Source organism: Dipodomys spectabilis, unplaced genomic scaffold, assembly GCF_019054845.1.
Source record: "Dipodomys spectabilis isolate Male_0828 unplaced genomic scaffold, ASM1905484v1 ptg000046l, whole genome shotgun sequence".
In the NCBI taxonomy this organism is placed as follows: domain Eukaryota; kingdom Metazoa; phylum Chordata; class Mammalia; order Rodentia; family Heteromyidae; genus Dipodomys; species Dipodomys spectabilis.
In genome coordinates this window covers 9641787-9663248 of record NW_024870723.1, presented here as the reverse complement: position 1 = coordinate 9663248, position 21462 = coordinate 9641787, and the positions used below count along the sequence as shown (strand labels likewise).

Sequence of the window (21462 nt, the reverse complement as noted above, 5' to 3'; positions counted from 1 at the left end):
ATTTCAAGAGCTACTTTAGAATATCAATATCAATCAGTAGCATTGCTTTTGATTTTTAAACTTCAAATGACAGCTTACTCAAAGTGTCATTTCTCAGTATCATTTTTTCCTATGATGTAGCCATCTCACTTTTGAGTAGAAAAATATCAGAAATACAAGAATAATTTCAAATCTGAAAAAAAAATTGGGCCTCTTCCAAATGGTTTATGTTGACTGACTAATCTGGAAAAGGTTAATGATAATTACTGTAAGACTTTTTTTTTTTACTTGGAATTTTTATTCGAGTCCTCTTCATTTCTTTTCTCTGTAGGTTTGCCCAAGAGAATGGTTCTGTTACCCGTTATGAAATTCCCAACATATCCTGTTCCCCACTACTCATTCTTTTAGCAAATGACAGAAGCTCATTCCTATTGAACAACTATACAGTACAATGCAGAATGTTAGATTGAAAAAGCCTTTTTATCCTGCTTTCATTGAACACATACTTGATCAAAATTATTTGTAAAGAACATCTTTCCTACTTTTTGATTTTAACAAATACAAATTTAGTTCTCTAAAACTTGAAAACAGACAAACAAAAAGAAACCAGTTCTGTGAAACGGTACCTCATTTCTGGAAAATAATTTATACCAGCCCTTCTGTTTTAGGGAAATAAGTCTAGCAGTTCAAAGTTTAAGTTTTAAGAGAGTATCAGATTATGTAAAATTAAATTTGTGGAGGATGTATAGAGTCTCAGACACTGATCACAAATAAAATGCTTTGTTGTAACACAGAGTACTGCCTGGTTCCTGATCCAGTCACTGATGCTTAGCTGAGTGATATCTACTTGCCCCAGGGCATTTTAATTTGGGCTGTAGTTATTTTTTTTTTAAATACAATAGAGACTTTTCATTTAAACTTTAACTTTGTAAATATTGAAGTGTGTAATTAAAACCAATAAAACATGGGTTTGAATATTGTTTTAGCTTATTATTTTTGATATGTTTGGTATTAAATCATAGGGAATTGTGAACTAACAATAACTTAGCCCTAGAGACCCATTCATTTGTAAGGAAACTGCTAAAACAAAGCACAGGTGATTGTTAGCTTGAGCCAGTGTACTTGCTTTGTAAGCTCTTGTACTCCGGATGTACAAGGGCATCCCTTTGATAAAGGTTACATTCTGTTATCTCAGAATTTCTGATTAAAATGATGGCACTACTCAGAGATGGGGAAGGAAGACTGTGATTATTTTAGTTTACAATTTCCAAGTTTTAAAAAATAAATTAATTAATCACCCTCTTTTGTTCTTGTGGCCTTCTTCACTCTGTAAGATACTGTGTTCACTCCCTGGCTTTTTACATGCAGATAGATTAGCAGTTTTTCTGGGATTCCTTGAAGGGTCTCCTTTCCTCTTCAATTACATCAGAATCTAAAGCAGCAACAGGCTCCCCATAAAAACTTGCTCTTCAATTGTCCCAGTTCTTGTTGAGTGCTGCTGTGGAAAGTGACAGGTTTCAGCCATGGGTCAGCATTTATTTTTAAGACATCTATGATGCTGGTGGAAACTGATGAGTTGGTTAACATTGTGCTGTTCTGTAAAGGGTGCAGACTGAAGCCCTCCACCTGCATTCTCACCTTGTTTGGAAAGCTGATGATATTACTAGAAGGTAATGGTTTCATTAAGGTACTCACCCCCATGAAGGCAACAGTATGGTCTCCTGTCAACATTTACAAGTCACTTGACTTAACAGTATCTGTGGTTGGTGTGAACTAGCTTTCCTTTTTCCTATTAAATTCTGCTTTTCAAAACTGAACAATGCCCATCAGTGAAAGTGGGCTTTTCAAGTATAACAAATTGAGTGCCAGATTTCTTTGAGACCACTATGAAGGTGAAATGGGTAATAAAAACACAAATGTTAGCATCACTTCTCAGATGCATAGCACACAATAATTTACTTCTTCTCCTTGACCTTCTGTCTTTATTAGTGGTGGGTGATACTTTAATAAAACCTCATCACTTGCTGGAAATAGCTGTAATTTATCATTCTCATCCTGTGCATTAGTAGCTAGACATAAACAAGAGGGGCTCATTTCAGCTGGTAGTTGTCATGTTTCATTGATTCGTTTTGCTGACCTATGGATGAAACAGAGCCATCACTGAGAAGAAAAAGCATGGCTGGTAGTACTTAGTTGTTATTAATTAAATATTTACTATAGCCCTCTGTTTTTTGGAATACTATTAATTGGCACTTGCAGTTGTACTATTATTTGAAATTGATCATCAAATTTGGAATCTCCTTGGAGATTTCGCTTTAGAAAATTTCTTTGACTTACTTCATAACCCCTCTCTGATGGAAAAAGGGAGCTGTGCTGTTTTCCAACATGATGGCAGTCATTTCAAATGGTTTCTACCAAGTCTCTCTCTCTTTTTTTTGAATTTTGTTGTTTGTTGAAAGTTACTAACCATGTTGTAAACCTGCCCAGTTGCTGCAAACTTTTACATTTCTCTGCTTTACTTAAAATAATTGAGCTGTCAGTCCTTTGTTAGAAGTGGTAACCATGCAAGTTCAACTGTTTAAACTCTGTAATGAAATAAGTGTCCCCCCTACCTTTTGCCCTTCCTACCCCTCCATTTTGTAATGAAAATTCCACTTACAGCTGAAAGAGCAGAGAAATCTAAATGAAGCTCTTGGCTTCACCAAATTGTGTGAAATTAACATCAAGTTTTGCTTCTCTGCTCTTTTTTCCACTGTAGGTGGTTTTTTCATTGACAGCCCCTATTGCCAGCCTCTGAGCGTCGCACCATTTATTATTCACTTGGGCCCTCAAGATTTCTTCTCTGACTTCTAGAACCATCAGGTTGTCTGGCTTGAAATGGCAATTTCTATGTCTTGAGGCTTTCCAGCTTTCAGATACACCACTCTTGACACCTTCTTTTTGAAAGCAATGACTGAGCATTTTAAAGAAGAGCAATACTTTGTCCAAAGCCACAGTGTCTGTTTTAAAACTTCCTTTGGAAACCTAGCAATATCTGTATTTAACCCCTTTAGCGTAGCTCTTGTCAGGGAGTTTACAGACCAATTAGAATTTAGAATTCGCCTGTGAGCTGTGCTATCTTCTGACACTTTTTAAACTTTTTTAGCACATAAGTCCAATAGTTACATTCCTGACTGTGTCAGCTAGCAGTATTATCATTTCTCCGAGATTGGGATCTTCCTTAAGCCATATCTTTCGGTGGGGGGCTGGCGCCTCACCAGGGATGTGGCTAGCAGCCTGTGTCTCTTCAGGCTGTAGGAGTGCCCCATCTCTTGTGCCAGGTAAGGGTCCCATAGAATTCCAACATACCTCATGCTGACCAGGTAGATCACATAATCCTGCAAAATAAGGAGTTGGGTTTACATAGTTCCTGATGTTGTTTGTTATCTCTCTTAAAATTGTTAACCTGGGGAACAAACCACTGATTAATTCTGCCAGTGTTAGCCTTTTCTTTTCCTCTTTTTAAAAATTGGATGAATGTTTGAAAATCATGAATCAGTCACCATTATTAAATGAAGAGCTGGGAATACCTCGTTAATGTATTTTAAAAACTGGTGTTGGACCTCTGTGTATTTCAGGTTAATACTTTTAAGCAGTTTTCAGCACGTTTATCTCACTTTATTCTCGTTCTCCTCGGACCTTCGTAGCCATATCACTTGTATAAAATAGGCTGAGATATAGTGACTGTAAGCTGTGATCTCAGTATACAAAGGTAAGCTCTTTTATTTTCTGATTAAAGAGAAAAATAACGCAGCCTGCATAAATGACAATCATATGATGTATTTGATCTTTTAGGTCTTATGTCATCACATTACTTAAAAAAATTTTTATGGTCTAAATAAAATGTAAAATAGTTATTTTCAGCATTTGTCTTAATACCCTTGTAAAATGCTTTTTATTCAAGAGATACATGTCACATTCACTTAGAAGTGTATGTGTATAGAAACGTAGAGTATACCATGTATGCAAATTACATGTACATGCAGATACTTGTTTAAATATAAACATCCAGTGGTAGAACCAGATCACCTAACAAGTGATGAACAGGGCGCGCTCTTGGCCAAAGCGCTGAAATTTCAAAAGCAGCAAGATTGGTGACAGTGCTGTTGGATCCATATGTGTAGCTGCTACACAAGCTCAGAATCAAAGTGCCAATTTCTCAAGGAGAGAAACTTCTCTGAGAAATGAAAATCTCTGATCTGTGTTGTATGCCCAGTACAACAACAGCAAGAAGCCATATTTTTATTAAAAAAAAAAAAAAGCAATAGAGAATGAAAAATCAGACAAATTAAGGAACCCAAACCATTAAGGTAACTATGGGAAATAAATGTAATTGATTGAGTTGAGCTAATTATTTGCAGAATCAACTTTGGCAAGATTCAGAAAAGTGAATACTGAGTCTGTGGAGTCAAATAGACAAGACTTTTCTAGGTTAGCAGCTAAAATACATATTATTTCCCACTTTGTTCAGTCATTATAGAGTTCATTTGAATGCTGTGAGGGCTAGGCCAAATATTTTAATAAGGATTTGCTTCATTCAGTGTGACCAAAATGCATTATGTACTAGATAATCTCTGCTAAGGCTGTATTTTACATACATATGTATGTATATATGTATACACGTATATACACATATATGTAGGGAGAGAGATTAAAATGAATTTCATGTTTTATATTTGTTTCTGAGCAGTTTATTACTAACTATAAGGTTGCCAGAACAACTTTTTTCTCCATACAGAATCTGTATGTACAGTTGATGAGGCTTTGGCATTTGTAAAAGCTTTTCCAAGGTAGAACTGATTGGTTCCAAGTGCAGCCCAGTCCTGCTCATGCAGTCCAGGGCCTAAAGGGTATCAGGCCCTTGGCTGGGTACCAGGGAACAGAGGTTTGGAGAAGTGGAAGAGTTCAACGTCTAAGAAACTCATTGATGGAATTGGCTCTTACTATAAATGTCCTACTTTGGGAGACAAATTGTGCTAGCAGTGGCAAAACATAATTTAGTATAATTACCAACTACTGAATAATAGCTTGCCCTTTGATGTCACTGAGCTTGGCATCACTTAACATATTTCCCTGGCGCTTTTGAGGACCTGAATCCTCCTCTGGTTTATATTCATGAACCTGTCCAAGTTTGTAACAGAATGGAATGAATGACAAATACTTCACTCCTTTCAATGTAGTTTTTATGGCACCACAAAGGACAAGGTGGTAAAATAGTGACTACGTTTTTTGATAATGGGAGAGGTGGTACTGTTACAATCATTTTCTATACTCTCCCTTTTTCACGAATAATGGGAGGAAAATATTCAATAGTGAGTTAGGGGAATAAGCTGTCATTGTTCCTACTTCCCTTTCTTTACCCTCCTACCCCTCCGCCCCCTGCCCCTCTCAGATATTTCAATCTCTAGCAGTTTAGAGCCTTAAAGAACAGAAAAAGCTAAGAAAATCATTCTTCCCCTGTCATTCCCACTCTTCGTATGCCAGTGTCTGCTAAGGGAGGTGAGGGATCTCTGAAGCCATCTAGAGCCACCAGGGTGTCATGGTCTTCAAGCTCATTCATCTGATGCCATGTGGCCAATGACTTTGGGTTGGTTTCTCTCTGACTAGGGGACTGGTTAGGGAGGTGATTGGTAAATGAACAGAGCTAAACACCTCTCTGAAGCAAGTTTCAGTATCAGTACATTTTTTGTCTCGTACTTACTTACAGAGCACAGAGCTTCTTAGGTTTTCTTTTTTTTTAATTAGTCCCTTGTTTTCCTTAACAATATCTTCCAGAAAGACTGTTAAGCAAGAATTTAAGTTAAGTTAGTTGTAAGAATTGATAGCCTTTTCAATATTATCATTATATTTGGGAGTTAATAGTGCCATGGATATCTAAGTGGTGATCTTTAGAGGCTTTAAAGGATTGTACCATAATGCAACTTGGGTTATGTAAGTTTTGCAGGACAGCTAGAAGTAGGGAATGGAAGCCATGTGGGAATCTGAGCTGGATTATTTCTCTCACTCCAGCATTTTCCACTGGAGCTTGGAAATTTGTTAATACACTTAAAAGTGCTTTGAATAGTACATGGTGCACGGGAAGTTCTGAATGCTTACTCTTCTGTAGTTGGCTGGGGTAGTAGGAGATATGTGAGGGACGCAAGACTGAGCCAGGTGCTTGGAAAGCAGGTGCAGTCTGCAGGGTTACAGGGGAGAGGGCAAGTCCTGGTGATGGTCCCTGTGGCCCCAGCTGGATAGAATTGCTCATGTTTTTGTGTGATGGGAAGGACCAGCCAATCGGTTGCATGGGGTGGGATTATAAGTACTTGGTTTGGGATTTATGGGTACTTAGACATGCACAAAGGCTGACTGTCTACCAGTAGATTCCAAGTTTCCTACCAGTGCACTTTTGCCAGAATCTAACTTTCAGGGCTCATTGTTAGGTTTTAGAGATGGAGTTAACTGCAAACCACAAAAGGGAAGGAGGCCCCTCTGCAGTGTGCTTGGAAGGCTGCTGGCTTGGGTGTTTCTTGGAGGAGATCCTGACATTTGTCTTTTGTTTAACTAGGGGAAAACATCTCCACAGGAGGCCTGCCTTCTGTCTGTTAATCTTAGAAAGCATTAGGTCTTGGTCTTGCTATGTATCAATTTATCTACCTGTTTGATGTGGAGAAGTTGCTGTTTAGCCAGAGAATGGTTAGATGATGAAATCAGTGTAAATCCATTTCTGGCTTGTACCTGCTTCTACCTCTGTAGAAAAGGCAGGGGTGGGGGCAGGTGTGTTGCTGGCTTTTAGTAGGAGGTGAGTTATAGTGGGTAACACAGATTGAGCTCTGAGCTGGTCTAATTTTTAAACAAACAAACAAACAAAAAAAAAAAACAAAAAACTGTGGACAAGGACAGGAAAGCCAGTAAGCCAGGCACCCACCAATAGCTCCCACTTCAAATCCTAGAAACTGATAGAGTATTGAGTCAAAGCTAGTCAGTTAAGTTAAAAAAGCTGGAAGTGGAGAAGTGGCTCAAGTGGTAGAGTGCCAGCTATGAGCAAAAAAGCTGAGTAAGAATGGAAGACCCAGAATTCAAGCCCTAGTACTGGCACAAAAAAAGAAAAGGAAGGCCTGGGCGCTGTCCCTCAGCTCTTCAGCTCAAGGCTAGCACTCTACCACTTGAGCCACAGTGCCACTTCGGCTTTTTTTCTTTTTTCTTTTTGGAATCGAACCCAGGGCCTCTCAGGCATGCGAGGCAAGTGCTCTACCACTGAGCCACCTTCCCAGCCCTAGATTTGCATTTTGCATTATAATCAACAGGTTTTTCTTAAGCTGGGAGGTAGCTGCATACCCAATGCCCTGGAAGAAGTCAGTGCACCCCTCCCCAGCCTATCATTAGCTGTCAGTGTATTAGTTTGTTCCTTCTAAAGAGGGAGTCTCTTTGGGAAGAACTTGCTGCTGGATGTTGTCAGGATTGGCCCCGTTAGCTTGGGTAGTGGGCGGCATGAGCACTGGTGATTCTCACACCCTCACTGGAGATCCGTGGTCCAGAGGCCTCTCTCTTGCTGCTAGATGGCCAGGGGGGAGAGGGCAGCTGCTCTCAGGACACTGTCTTAGCCCTGCTGTGAAGCCTGGTGCCTCTGTGCTGTGTTGCAGATTCCTTTCAGAGTTTGTTTTCAGGTGTCAGCTAACTGGCCCAAGTAATTGAGTTAATGGCAGCCTTTGGTTCAGGTCATCTGGCACTGTGTAAGCAGCCAGTGAAGTAAACAGGAGTAGAATAGAGGAAGGCACATTGCCAGAATTGGTGTCTTGGTGTATTCCAGGTACCTGGGCATTATTCTTAATTCTCACATATACCACTTGGAGGTGGGTATTACTCTTGTTTTACAGATGAGAAATTTAATACTCCAAAGTAAATGCTGGAGCTGGGAATGAAACCCAGATGTGTTGAGTGCCAAGAGCCTCTTTGTGCTCTCTAGTCTGGAGATGACAGGGCTGTACTGGAATTGTGGCCCTCTAAGATGCGCAGGTCCCACACCAGGTAGCCTGGCTAAAGCAGGGGCATTTGTTTAGAGCATGTAAAGGGTTATGTAACAAACTGGGAAGTTAGACTGTGAAGAGCACATAAGGGCTCTATAAATGGAGTAAGCTTTTGTATTTAAACCTTATTTTTCCATTTGAGTGACTATCAGTGAGAAGCTGAGTGCATGTTTTAATTTGCTTGTGGTTCTGAGTATATGTGCTACCTTGGTTGAGAAAGGAGATGGCGATGTCCTCTGGAGGGAGACTGGTGCTGCTTCTGCTGAGTGGTTGGAAGGAGAAGAGGCAAGAGGCAGCAGCACAGGTTTGGGGTATAGGTATAGGAAGGTATCTTAGGGCCAGGTACAAAGTTGGGGCAGTGGCCCAACATTGCAAGATCTGTTCTGATTGCTGAGAGCTTCCATTAGAGTGGGTTGCCAGCTTGGATTACACATCTTCCTCCATGTAGAGCTAGTGCTGGGTGAGGCCAGTTTAGATTTTTCTGGGATCTCTGATTTGCTGCCTATGAGCAAGTATGTTGCAGGAGAAACAGCTTCCTGAGCTTGTGCTAATTGATGCTATTCTAGCTGGTCTTTGCTTAGGACCAGGTAGGAGAGGGGATAATACAAAAGCCCACTCAGCCCCAGTCTTTATATCTCTGTGAAGAGCCTACTTTTAAACAGCTCTAGAATACTGTCATGTGGTGAGTGCCAGGCCACTGCTGTGGTCCAGTTACTGCTCTGCTGGGAGACTTGGAGAAGTAGTAGATTGTTGTCCTGCTCTGCAGATGGGACATTGAAGTTCTGAGACCTCTCCAAACCACTTTGCTTGTGGCCAAACACTGTGATTCTAATTATTGAGTATCTAACCACATGGAGCAAGTAACATTTATCTTGCTGTTTTGAGGGTTAAAAGAATCCCCTTCTTGGTTTAGAATTCCACAAGTGTGGGATTTAGCAATTTGCAGATGAAGAAACAGAAATTAGATAACTTGCCCCAAATTATCCAGTGCTCAGTGGTGGAACCCACATATCCTGACAGTCTGGGCTCAGCTGGTACTGTGCATCTGCACTTTGGGCAACTGTCCATCCTGCTTTCCAAGGCTTGAGGCATTGTCTTTCCCGTCTACTGAATTTTTGACCTATATCCTCTGTGCCTTTGAACAAAACCAGTCAAAAACGGATCCACACTGCACCCTGACCTCCTCATTCCCACAACTTCCTGGGCTCATTCATCCATTAGTTTCTTTTTCTTTCTTTACATTTTATTTTTGTCAATTGTGGAGCTTGAACTCAGGGCCTGGGCGCTGTCCCTGATCAGGGCTAGCGCTCTACCACTTGAGCCACAGCACCACTTCCAGTTTTTGAGTGGCATATTGAAGAAAAGAGTCTCACAGGGACTTCTCTGCCCAGGTTGGCCTCAAACTGCAATCTTCAGATCTCAGCCTCCTGAGTAGCTAGGATTGCATGTATCAGCTACCACGCCCAGCTCCTGTTTTTCTTAGAAAGGCTGTTGGTTATCTGCCCGTAGGTGAAAAAATGACCCAACTAGGCAGCCTGGTTTTTTGCCAGCTGCCCATTTTGAACCTATTTCCACCAACCATCTTCCTGTGCTGTAGCTGAACCTCTGTGCAATAACATAGAAATATATTTATTCATTGTTCCATGGAGACATACTGGGGCTTAAGAGAGGCAGGGGGGTGTTGTTGGATGTGGAGAATAAGCCCACTTGGGTAGCTACGATGTCCATTTGAGCTGAGCTCAGATGTAATTGGTGACATTGCTGAGAGCACTTGTCCCTTCTTGGACACATGGATTTATTGAGAAACCATTCACTGTCACTTGCTCCTTGTCACTAGGTTCTGTTGGGGATGAGGGCAGAGGAACAGTTGGACTTGGAGCATATGATGTAGGAGAGTGAGGGAACTGCTCCAGAGGGTTGGACAGAATAAAAATTACTTCTTTGGTAAAAAACCACATTAGTAATCACCCTCCTTCCTCTCCCCCCACCCCCGCCCTCACTGCTGTCCCATGTGCCATTCCCCAGCCCACTGCTGTCCCATGTGCCATTCCCCCCCCCCTCACTGCTGTCCCATGTGCCATTCCCCAGCCCCACTGCTGTCCCATGTGCCATTCCCCACCCCACTGCTGTCCCATGTGCCATTCCCCACCCCACTGCTGTCCCATGTGCCATTCCCCACCCCCCCACTGCTGTCCCATGTGCCATTCCCCTCCCCCCCACTGCTGTCCCATGTGCCATTCCCCCCCCACTGCTGTCCCATGTGCCATTCCCCACCCCACTGCTGTCCCATGTGCCATTCCCCACCCCCCACTGCCCTCACTGCTGTCCCATGTGCCATTCCCCCCCCCCCACTGCTGTCCCATGTGCCATTCCCCCCCCCCACTGCTGTCCCATGTGCCATTCCCCCCCCACTGCTGTCCCATGTGCCATTCCCCACCCCACTGCTGTCCCATGTGCCATTCCCCACCCCCCACTGCCCTCACTGCTGTCCCATGTGCCATTCCCCCCCCCACTGCTGTCCCATGTGCCATTCCCCCCCCCCACTGCTGTCCCATGTGCCATTCCCCCCTCCCCCCCCACTGCTGTCCCATGTGCCATTCCCCCCTCCCCCCCCACTGCTGTCCCATGTGCCATTCCCCACCCCCCACTGCCCTCACTGCTGTCCCATGTGCCATTCCCCCCCCACTGCTGTCCCATGTGCCATCCCCCACCCCCCCACTGCTGTCCCATGTGCCATTCCCCCCCCCACTGCTGTCCCATGTGCCATCCCCCACCCCCCCACTGCTGTCCCATGTGCCATTCCCCTCCCCCCCTCACTGCTGTCCCATGTGCCATCCCCCCCCACTGCTGTCCCATGTGCCATTCCCCTCCCCCCCTCACTGCTGTCCCATGTGCCATTCCCCACCCTCCCCCCCACTGCTGTCCCATGTGCCATTCCCCTCCCCCCCTCACTGCTGACCCATGTGGCATTCCCCAGCCTCCCCCCCTTCACTGCTGTCCCATGTGCCATTCCCCAGCCCCCCTGCCCTCACTGCTGTCCCATGTGCCATTCCCCAGCCCCTCCCTCTCCCCTCTCCCCCTGCCCTAACTGCTGTCCCATGAGTCATTCCCCAGCCCAGGTCTTCCAGGCCAGTGGGAGTGGAGTCAGGCTCCTGAGGTGACTTGCATGGTGAGAAGGGGTGAGAGATGAGGCAATTACATCAGCTCTGATCCAAGTAGCCTAGGATGTGCTGGGGACTGTATGAATCTAGACAGGAGTCTCTGATGAGGGAGTTGGGAAGGGGCTCAGCAGAGGTGGCTACTCTACACAGAAGGGGTCAGCCTATCCGGCAGCATGAAATGCCTTGTGGGACCTGGGATAGTTTCTGGGGGCCCTGTCATCAAAGGCCCTGGGTCATTGCCTTTCAGTGATGACCATGATGAGGGAGCTGTGGAGTGGGGGTAGGTGGACAGCAAAGATCAGAATCAGGACTGATGAGGGAGAAGCTATTTATTGCCAGAGTCCAGATGAAGAACTGGAGATAGAAGAACTGGAGAGAGAAGCAGAAGTCTCTACACCGGCCTAGCTCCTCTGTTGCCACCAACAGCATCTAGTGGTGGCCAGGGAGCATCAGTACCTGTCAGGGGAGAGGGCCTGATGGTGCACCTCTCCCAGGCCACAGTTCACTTGGGGAGCACTGTGCAGTGCTGCTTCTGACTCTAATGAGGGCCGAGGAGGAGACAGTTGCCAAGTACAGCAGCGCTGGGGTGGAGCACAGGCCATTCCCACCGGGCCTGGCAAACCCTCACTTGGTGTTTTGGCTTTTCCCTTTGTTTTTTTTTTTGGGGTCTGGTCATGGGGCCTGAACTCTGGGCCTGGGCGCTGTCCCTCAGCTCTTCAGCTCAAGGCCAGCGCTCTACCACTTGAGCCACAACGCCACTTCCGCTTTTTTTTCTTTTTGCTTATGTGGTGCTGAGGAATCGAACCCAGGGCCTCTGGCATGCAAGGCAAGTGCTCTACCACTGAGCCACCTGCCCAGCCCCCATGGCTTTTCCCTTTGTTTAACCTGGGTGAGGGCTTGAAGCTTTGAGGGTTCTATAGGATCTGATCTTTAGCCAGTGGGAAGGTATGGGCTTTTTTAGGGTTAAGGAGGGAAAAAGCTCTGTGAGATTACTGACAAATTTGCTCTGGGTCTCCGTTTTGTATCAGCCTCAGTCCTGACATGTCTTCTTCATCGTGGGCATGTGGGCAAGGAGATAGAAGAAATCAGAAGGGTGGGTGGTGGGTGTTTTTGTTTTGGTGTTAGGCAAGCACATAATCACTGCAGCCTCCAGCAAGTCATGGTAGGTTTTTGTACCTGTGCATTTCTGTAACACAGTGGCAGCTAGAACGCAAGAGTCAGCTCTGGAAAGGTAAAGAGGTACATATACCGAGACACAGGTCTGCTAACAGCCTTTTGGGTGGCCGTAAGTTGAGGGCCAGGTGTCTTTATCTGTAAGCAACCTGTCTGTTTACCCTGTGTGCTCCATAGAGAGCACTTCCTGTTTTACAATGTGAAACTATGCGGGGAAGATGGCCTCAGCCCTTGTGTAAATGGCCAGGTGCTGTAGTGAGCAGTCCAGGCCTTACAGACCCCATGGCCTCTTTCATTGTTGTTGTTGGTTTTTTTGGGGGGTCCGGTCGTGGGGCCTGAACTCTGGGCCTGGGCACTGTCCCTCAGCTCAAGGCTAGCGCTCTACTGCTTGAGCCACAGCACCACTTCCAGCTTTTTCTTTTTGCTTATGTGGTGCTGAGGAATCGAACCCAGGGCCTCAGGCATGCAAGGCAAGCGCTCTACCACTGAGCCACCTTCCCAGCCCCCATGGGCTCTTTCATAACGTTCATCTCTGCCATTGCAGCTTAGAAGCAGCCTAATAGTGCAAGGACAGGTGAGTGGCTGTAGTCACTAAAACTTCACTGACTTCAAAGAGCTAGTCATGACCATTGTAATGCTAACAACTTTTGGCTTAATTGTGATTCCTGCCCATCTGCTACCAAGGTGGCCTCCTGGGCCTCTCCTCTGTGAGTACCAAGCAGCCCATAGGGGCATAAGCGCTGAGGGGTAGAGGTGAGTGGGGAGCCCGATGAAGCAGGGCATGGAGCTGTCACAAGGGGAACAGACCTCAGTGGCAGAGAGATGGGGTTGGAGTTGCACAGGTGCGGTGAGGGAGGTGGACGCCAGGGTCAGGAGGGGAAAGTCACACATGGATTTGAAAGTGTCTTTCTGGTTGGGAGATAAATCATATCTGCTTAGTCTGGATTTTGCTGGTAAGGGATGGGAAACTCTTGATAGAGCTGTGGGAAGGCAAGGCCCAGTGTTGGATGGCTTTTTAGCCAGCAGCTTCAGTGGGTGAGTGAGTTGCCTCTTTATTTATTTATTTTTTTTTTGGTCGGCCGTGGAGCTTGAACTCTGGGCCTGGGCGCTGTCCCTCAGCTCTTCAGCTCAAGGCGAGCGCTCTACCACTTGAGCTACAGCGCCACTTCCGGTTTTCTGGTGGTTTATTGGAGATAGGAGTCTCACGGTCTCTCCTGCCCGGGCTGGCTTTGAACCGCAATCCTCAGATCTCAGCCTCCTGAGTAGCTAGGATTACAGGCGTGAGCCACCAGCGCCCGGCTTGCCTCTTTATTTTTGAAGTGATATAGTTTAACAAAACTCCCATTTTCAGGCCTTTTCCTGCAATCCTAAACCTCACTTAAAAGCAGACAAAGGAAGCATCCTGTCTCAGATCTTTATTTTGCCTTGGTGGGTGGGGGTAAACAGCAGTCTGGCTCGCTCCCATGTCAAAGGGCAGCAAAGCTTGTAGAGATGCTGGCCCCCGCCCCCGCCCCCGCCCCCTCCCTAGCGGCCAGCACCCATTCTTATCAGTGCATTGTGGGCGCTTGGTAGAGACATGGTGTCTGCTCCAGGAAGGAGTAGTGTAAATTTGCTTTCTGCTTTTCGGAGTATTTCCCTCAGCTGCCACACCCAGCTCCAGTGACCACTGTGGCTTGTTCTTAATGAGGTGGCGGTTAGATCTCTTTTAGAGTTAACAAAGGAAGGCCAAAAAAGTGTTTGGCAGCTGGGCCTGTGCGGCCGTGGCTTTCATCCTCAGCCTGGTCCAGTGTGTCTGACGGGGGCTGTTCCCTGGGGTGCGCTTCCAGGGGATGTGGGTGGCTCTCAGGCTCTTGACAGTAGAAGGATCACATCTTGAATTTGTCTAGAGAAGTTCCTGGGCTCACGGAAAGGAAAATGATTAACTTATGTGTGCCATAGATGGAGGCTGGCCCTGCCTGGGACACATACGCTTTTCATCCGGCGTCAAGTTCTGCGCTGTGCTCCGGCCTCCTAAGGAAGGTGCATGTCAGTGGATACCATAAGTCATGTCATAGCAGAACTAGAGCCCTGCCCGCCAACCTGTCCTAGCCCCCAGTCAAGGTCGGTACCACCCCGTCCTGTTTTCCTATGCCAGGGAACGTGATGGTCAGAAACATTAAAACTAAAAAACGAAATATTCTGCTCTGGGAGTGTGGAGTCAGATCTCCATCCCTTTATTCTTCAGGGAATCTGAATCGAGACTAGGGATAGGAATTGCAGACAGCTAAAAGGACCATCTTCTTACTTTTAACTTAAAAGTTGCATTTCCAAGTTCTGGCTCCTTTCCTTCTTCCGGAGCGTGTGTTCTCGCTCTTCCAGGCTGGCACTGCTCACCTCCAAGCTTGGGAGCTGGCTTTCTGCTGGCACAGGCACCTTGGCTTTCGGAGGATCTTGGTGGTTGGGCAGGTCAGTGACAGGTCACACTGGTCCTTGACCCACTCGTGCCACAGCCCCGACACCCCGAGGGGATGATGATTGCCTGCTTCCTCAGGCCCTCTCCACTTGAGGCCAGCCGTGCTGCCCTCGGATGAGCCCTTTCCTCCCGGCATCACCTTCCAAGCACAGACTGGCCTTTTGCCAGCTGGTAGCAGTCGCTCTGCACCAGTGGGGTGCGGAATGCTGCTTTTCCCTAGCTCACTTTATGTGGCAGCTCTTGAGCATTGGCCCACCCTGACTGTGGAGGTGCTTGGCCACCCGCACTCCCTCCTGTGGAGAGGAGAGGAGGCTTGGGGGTAGCCGCTGCTGGGCAGGCAGCCACGGTCTTCCCAGAGACTTTGTTGTCTGTGTGCAACCAAGAATCCAGGGTGGCTCTGCTGGCTGCTGAGCTAGTCACACTGGGGCTCGGGGCAAAGTGAGTGGTTGAGCTGGGTGGGACCCTCCTGCCACTGGCCCTTCCTTGGGTAGGCCCTCTAGCTTGGGAGCTTTATTGTATTTTTCCCAAAGCATCTCCAAACTCAGGCGACTCATCTGCCTGGCCAGTTGTGTGGTATCTTGGGTCTCTGAAAGTGGCTGGTTGGGGTCCAGCCATTTTTTCAGGAAGGAAAGTCTCCTGAGATAGCTATAATTATGGCACGCGCGCGTGCGTGCGCACACACACACACACACACACACTCACACACACTCACTCACTCACTCACTCACTCACTCACTCTACCAGAAGTGAGGCCAAATCCCTCACTAAACCCAGGGCCTTTGGTCAGGAATTGCTAGGGGAGGGCGGAGCTTACGCCCTTGGAATCCATACCCATGACGGTGACTTATCTGTCCTGTGGCGTGTAGCACTCCCAGAGGAGTGAGACCCGTCACGCTTGCTTCTCAAGAAAGCGCAGTCTGCAGAGGAGGTGGGAGGCGCAGCTTGTGGACACCCGAGGCCCAGAGCTGTTCACGAGAGGGCTTTCTTCCTCCTAATGTGGAAGGTGTCCAGTTGGGGTGCCGGGGGAGTGGTAGGTAGGAAACCTGTCCCCATTGCACGGTTACACATGTGACTTTGGACTTCTGGCAGTAGCTTACTTGGGTCCGATGCTAGCCAAGTTAGTATTTAGAAGTCTGTTTAAAATACCTATCTGTATCTATTTGTGTTTTTCTGAATACACAAGTGTACATAGTATAACTGACAGTGCAACGTCCTTGGCAATAATTTCATGTTGTGTATTATGTTAAAAAAACATTTGAAACCACAACCACCATGGAGTGTGGTGCCCCTGCGGGGCTGTGGTTACATGTAGGACTCTGGACTTTAAGCCGACGGCGCGGTTGAAGCAGCAGCCTGCATGTGTGGACTGTCATCAGTGCCTCGCCCAGAGATGCCTGGCCTTCATCCAAAGGGACCCCGCTGCCCTGGCTCCCTCCTGCAGGCAGCGCCCACACTGTGGCTCCTTCATGCTGAGTGCGTTGGACTCTGCTGTAGACTGAGCCTCTTGTCTGGCTGCTGCAGTTTGTCTGTAATGCCCTGACATGTTGCATTTTCCCGTTGGATGAATAAAAATAAATGCTTCTGTGTTCCAACAGCAATGGGCTGGACTGTTCCATGCAGGCTCCACACTGGTGAGGGTTCCAGTGCAGGGTGTGCCTCCCCTGCCCCCCTGCCCCCCTCCCACTTCTTGGCCCATGAGATTCGCTCAGTCCATCCCACGGGGACTCACTTGCCTTTGCAGAAAGGGTGAAATGGCCACAGCACAAGGCTGAACGCCATGGTCTCGCCCGTGCTCACATCTGTGGTCCTCAGAACTCCTTGGAATCTTCCAAGCTGGCTCTTGGCTCAGAGGGCAGGAGGCATCTGAGTGGAGTGCCAAGGCCCACAGTGCCCCAGGCACTTCCTGTCCCCAAACTTCTGCCCTTCACATCTGCCCCAGGGTCGGTGAGACCCAGACATTACAGAACCGTATCCATACTTGGAGACGGAAGTACATGGAGCTGTAGTCAGGAAGGTTCCCTTCCCGAGGCTCAGACCATCAGCCCAGGGAAGGTGCCAAGGAGCCTGGATCAGGGCGGCTCACGGCCTGCGGGGAGCGGACAGCAGCACTGCACCGGGTGTGCTGCCTCACCATGACTCAGAGCTCCACCATCACTTTGCATTTACAGCCCTGCCGACATGGACTGGAACAAGAGCCACCATGGCTCCAGGTTTGCCTCTCCTGGTCTGAGGGGGAGCCAGGCTCTCTTGCCTTTCTTCCTTCCTGTGGAAACAGGTCACGGGGGGAGGAGAGGTGAGGGGAGGTAGAAACACGGGAAAGATGAAAGAGTGGAATGAACGATGAGTCAAAGTTCCACAGCTCACCTCTGAGGCAGGTAGCACAGAGCCTCCACACGGATCAGAGAACTTGGAAAGGTTGAGAGCAATGAGCATTGGGGCTATGCTTTAGTCTTGGCCCCGAGTTCCACAGGAGCGCGTGATTAAGCGCTGTGTGGCAGGTTCCACTACTGCTGGCTGTGGGAATTAGAAATTCAGGCTGAGGTACTCACATCTGTAATCCCAGCTACTTAGAAGGCTGAGATTTGAGGATCACAGCAAAGCTAGCCTGGACAGGAAAGTCCATGAGACTATTATCTCCAATTAATTGGAAGTGGTGCTGTCGCTCAAGTGGTAGAGTGCTAGCTTTGAACAAAAAGCTCAAGAACAGTGCCCAAGCTGTGAATTCAAGCCCCAGGACTGCCCCCCCCAAAAAAAAAAAAAAAAAAGTTCAGGCTGACACTTCAGCTGTGGCTTTGCCTAGAACCCTTGCTGTGAACCTTAGTTTCTTCATATGCTTTTCTCTGAGTGAGCCTCAGTCACCATCGTGCATGGTTCTAATTCTCATGTCTGCTCCAGCTTTTCTGCCCTCTCCCATCCCGTTCCGAACCTTAGGACTTAAATCCCACTGTGTCAGCACCTGACACAGTGCCTCTCCTAAGCTTCTTAGCTCCCCTCCAGACTGGTTTCCATTCCTCTAGGGTTTATTGAAAAGTAGGTGTAGAGTCCTGGTTTCTTTTTTTTTTTTTTTTGGTCCAGTTGTGGGGCCTGAACTCTGGGCCTGAGCACTGTCCCTCAGCTCTTCAGCTCAAGGCTAGCACTCTACCACTTGAGCCACAGCACCACTTCCGGCTTTTTTTTCTTTTTGCTTATATGGTGCTGAGGAATCGAACCCAGGGCCTCAAGCATGCAAGGCAAGCACTCTACCACTGAGCCAACTTCCCAGACCGAGTCCTGGTTTCTTTTTGGTCTGTGCAGATTCTCCTACACTCTTCTCATTCCCCCTCTGTTGCTGGGAGATTTGACTTCAAATGTAGAGAACCCTCATCTTTCTTTTTGAGCCTTTACTTTTCCCCCAAATAGCTGACAAGGCTCTGGATCAGTTCTGTCTGGCTGCTGCAAGGACTGCCCATGTCCCTGGGGTCATGGTATGTGCATGGATGTATGCCAGGCCTGGGGCTTGAACTTGGAGCCTGGGTGCTGTCCCTGAGCTCTGCTGTTGAGCCACAGCTCTACTTCTGGCTTTTTTGGGTGGCTGATTGGAGAAAAGAGTCTCATGGACTTTTCCAGCCCAGGCTGGCTTTGACCTGTGATCCTCAGATCTCAGCCTCCTGAAGAGCTAAGATTACAGGCGTTCATTCTCACAGGCTTTGAGAACACAGTGGGAGAGCTCTTCGCACTGCCGCCTGTCACGGTTCTCTCTGGCTGCTTACCACCCTTACCCACTTCCCTTCCCAGCCGGACTAATTAACACTGAATCCCCTTGTCCTCTCGCCCCTTGCCCCACTGCAGTGAGCCCGTACCACCAACCTCCCAGGCATGCCCCCAGACTAAAGTTTTTGCTTTCACCTTTCATCTCCTCTCTGCAAGCCAGTTACAAGCCCCCATTCTGCTTGCAATCTGCATACCCTCGTCCTGCTCGTGTGGTGGTTGTAGACTTATCTCTCCCCGTGCAATCCTCCATTCTCCAGCCTTCAGCTTACACGTGAGCAATACTTTGCAACTAAGCGCACATCACCGAGCCTCCTTTCCCCATTAGGCAACACCCAGAGATGTTTTGGGTTGTGTGTATGCTGTGTATGCTGTTGCCATCTAGTGGATAGATCCTAGGGATGCTGCTGAAAAGTACCATTTCTCAGGACATCGCGCAGCTGGCATAAGCTGCCAACGGTGATGGAAGTTCAGAAAGCCCCGTACTTGAGATGCCACACCAGCTCCTTCCTTAGCTGCGCGTTCCAGCCCATGTCTCAGGCCATCTCAAGTCCAATTTACCCTCCATCCCTATTCTCTATCACTGCAGACTCTACTTTTACTTCCTAGTGGATCAGCAGGGAACTTCCCAAAATGCCAAGTTGGCTTTAAACTCTGCTGTGGTTTAGTTCCTTATGACCTCCAAATTCTCGTGGCATGGCTGCAACCTAAAGAACCATACCATCCCTTATCGCTCATCTCCTGCCAACTACCTGTTTCTCCTAGCTAAATGGTATCCTCTTAGCCTTTTACGAAACCACACATCTCTAGTCATTAGTGCAGAGCGGTGGCACTGCCATTTTTTTTGTCTCCTTTGCAGACACACTTCAGTGCACAGGGACTTGAACATGCATACAGTACTTACCATAAGCAATTACAATGACTTTCACTCTGGGTTTCAACCAGAGGCCATACCCTTTATCTGAGTTATTTGGCCCACGTTGAAATTGGACTGTGTTTGAATGCCTTTCTCTTGGCCAGTGCACAGCTAGAAGAATGAGGATTTCTGTTGAGTCCTTACATTCTTAAACATGGTGTTTAGGACCTGGAAAACATGGAGCAGGCTGGCCAGCAGTGTGGACCCCTTCAGAAATAGGTTCTCCAGCCTGTGCCCTGTCCAGGCCTCTGCAGGAGTGAGTGCCTGCTATTGCTTGGACACTTCTCCAGCCTCTTTGCCAGGCAGCCGCCCCCTTACTAACTTCCCTTGAAGGAGGGAGCTGCTATTCAAAGGCTTGGGCAGGAAGGGAAGCGCCACTCCTCCTGCTGCAGACAAGAGGGCTGCATGGGAAAGCCCCTACCATGCTGGGATGTGGTGAAGACAGGGGACGACTGTTGTTAAAGATGTGCCTGCCACCACTTTTCTTAGAAGCTGGCAGGTGATTGGACTGCTTTTCCGTTCTGTAGCTGTTTCTACGGACAATGCCCTGCAGCCCTGGTGCGTCCTCCCATCTCTGCCTAGTGAGATGACACTTGTCTTTACAGACCTAACTCCATCCTTGTCCCAAGACCTCCTGGAACTCCAGTACACCGAGGTGTGTCACCTGTGACCTCCAGCACTGTATTTCCCAGGCAGCACCACACTCACGGCTGTGAAGGCTCACTCTCCCAAGCCAGAGTCTGAATCTTCTCTGGGTCTGGCCCTCTCCAGCCAGCCTCTGGAGTGGGGGCAGGGGAAGGGGGTTCGGAGCAGGGAGTGATACAACTGACGGCTACAAAGCAATGCTGTTTGTACCAAAATATTTAATGAGTATGCTGTTAAAATAAAGCCAACAGAAGAATTAGTAATACAGTTTTACTGGTTTATGTTTCAGTTCATAAAGTTGACACGCAAACTACCCTAGCACAATGTTCACACACCTATTATTAGATGAGCTTACAGCTGTTTTGGTAATTGAACAAGGACACAGGAAGCGGCAGAGGGCATGGTCTGGGGGAGGGGCTGCCACTTTCTCCTGTCACAGTGACCTCAGCAAGCCTCATTACGGCCAACAGAACAGAAGGAAACGAGCCGAGGGTCCTTATATACAAACCACTGCCACCGGAAGCAGCTACCTCACAGAGCACAAGCAAAGGACGAAACACCTGCGGGGCGGCCTGTCAGCATATCACCAGATAAATTAACTCAAAGGCTTTCTACAGTTCCCCTCAATAAAAAGGTGCTAAAAACCTCCATTCCATACCTGTGAAGTGAAAACCTACAGCCCACCTGGACAGTGAGGTTTGCACCTGGCCACCCCGGGAGGGCTCAGAGCCCAGCAACCCCACAGCTCAGCTCAGCCCTCCTCATGTGTGCACACTAGGAACCCTTAAGTGAGGGAGTGAAGGCAGGGGTGAAGGTAAGTGCCCAAGTGACCGCAGGAGGAAGCGGTGCGGCTCAGCAGCCCGAGTCTGGGAGTTCAACACTGTCAACTTTGTATTGGGGGAAGGTATTTATATTTATATTTATATTTATATGTATGTACACATGACACATTAAGCAAAATAAGATTTGTCCACGTTATGATTAATCCAGTCTCACAGCCATGTCGCCCAGTCCAGCCTTGTAAAGTCAGTTCTGGCAGCTAGTGCTAAAAGATGACAGGACTATGAGAGTTGCATAGAATTGATCAGAGACGTGAAGAACACCAAAGCCCAAACCTGTGCATGGGATAGGTGAGCGCAACTAGATGGCTTCTGCTATGTCTATGAAACCTTCCTACTTCAAACAAAGTGCTTTTCCATGTCTACCCGGGAGGATTTCTGCTGGCACTGACAGGTAAGAATTACTCTAATTTCCGATCCCCTACCCCCCCAACACAAACACATACACATACACACACACATATATACACACATACACATGTATGTGTACACATATACATATGTG

The 21462-nt window shown here is 47.5% G+C and overlaps 1 protein-coding gene and 1 long non-coding RNA gene across 5 annotated transcripts in view; one reads left to right on the top strand and one right to left on the bottom strand.

Annotated features, from left to right (window-relative positions):
• The window catches only part of LOC122107043 (spermatid perinuclear RNA binding protein), a 131301-nt gene extending 114893 nt beyond the window's left edge, over positions 1 to 16408 (top strand). For 2 of the 4 annotated variants that reach the window (XM_042678612.1, XM_042678613.1), the window contains exon 18: positions 311 to 774. In XM_042678612.1, the coding sequence (XP_042534546.1) occupies positions 311 to 387 (77 nt within the window). In that variant the 3' untranslated portion in view covers positions 388 to 774. Of the gene's footprint in view, positions 1 to 310; positions 775 to 3596; positions 4260 to 14296 lie in introns of those variants that run through there. The other 2 variants (XR_006147287.1, XM_042678614.1) reach the window with 2 other exon arrangements.
• A 756-nt stretch (positions 16409 to 17164) lies between these two features.
• On the bottom strand, positions 17165 to 21460 carry LOC122107055. Its single transcript, XR_006147290.1, has 3 exons — positions 20862 to 21460; positions 19058 to 19063; positions 17165 to 17176 (listed from the first exon to the last, which is right to left on the bottom strand). It is a non-coding gene; the product is annotated as an uncharacterized LOC122107055 (long non-coding RNA).
• Positions 21461 to 21462: the final 2 nt, after the last annotated feature.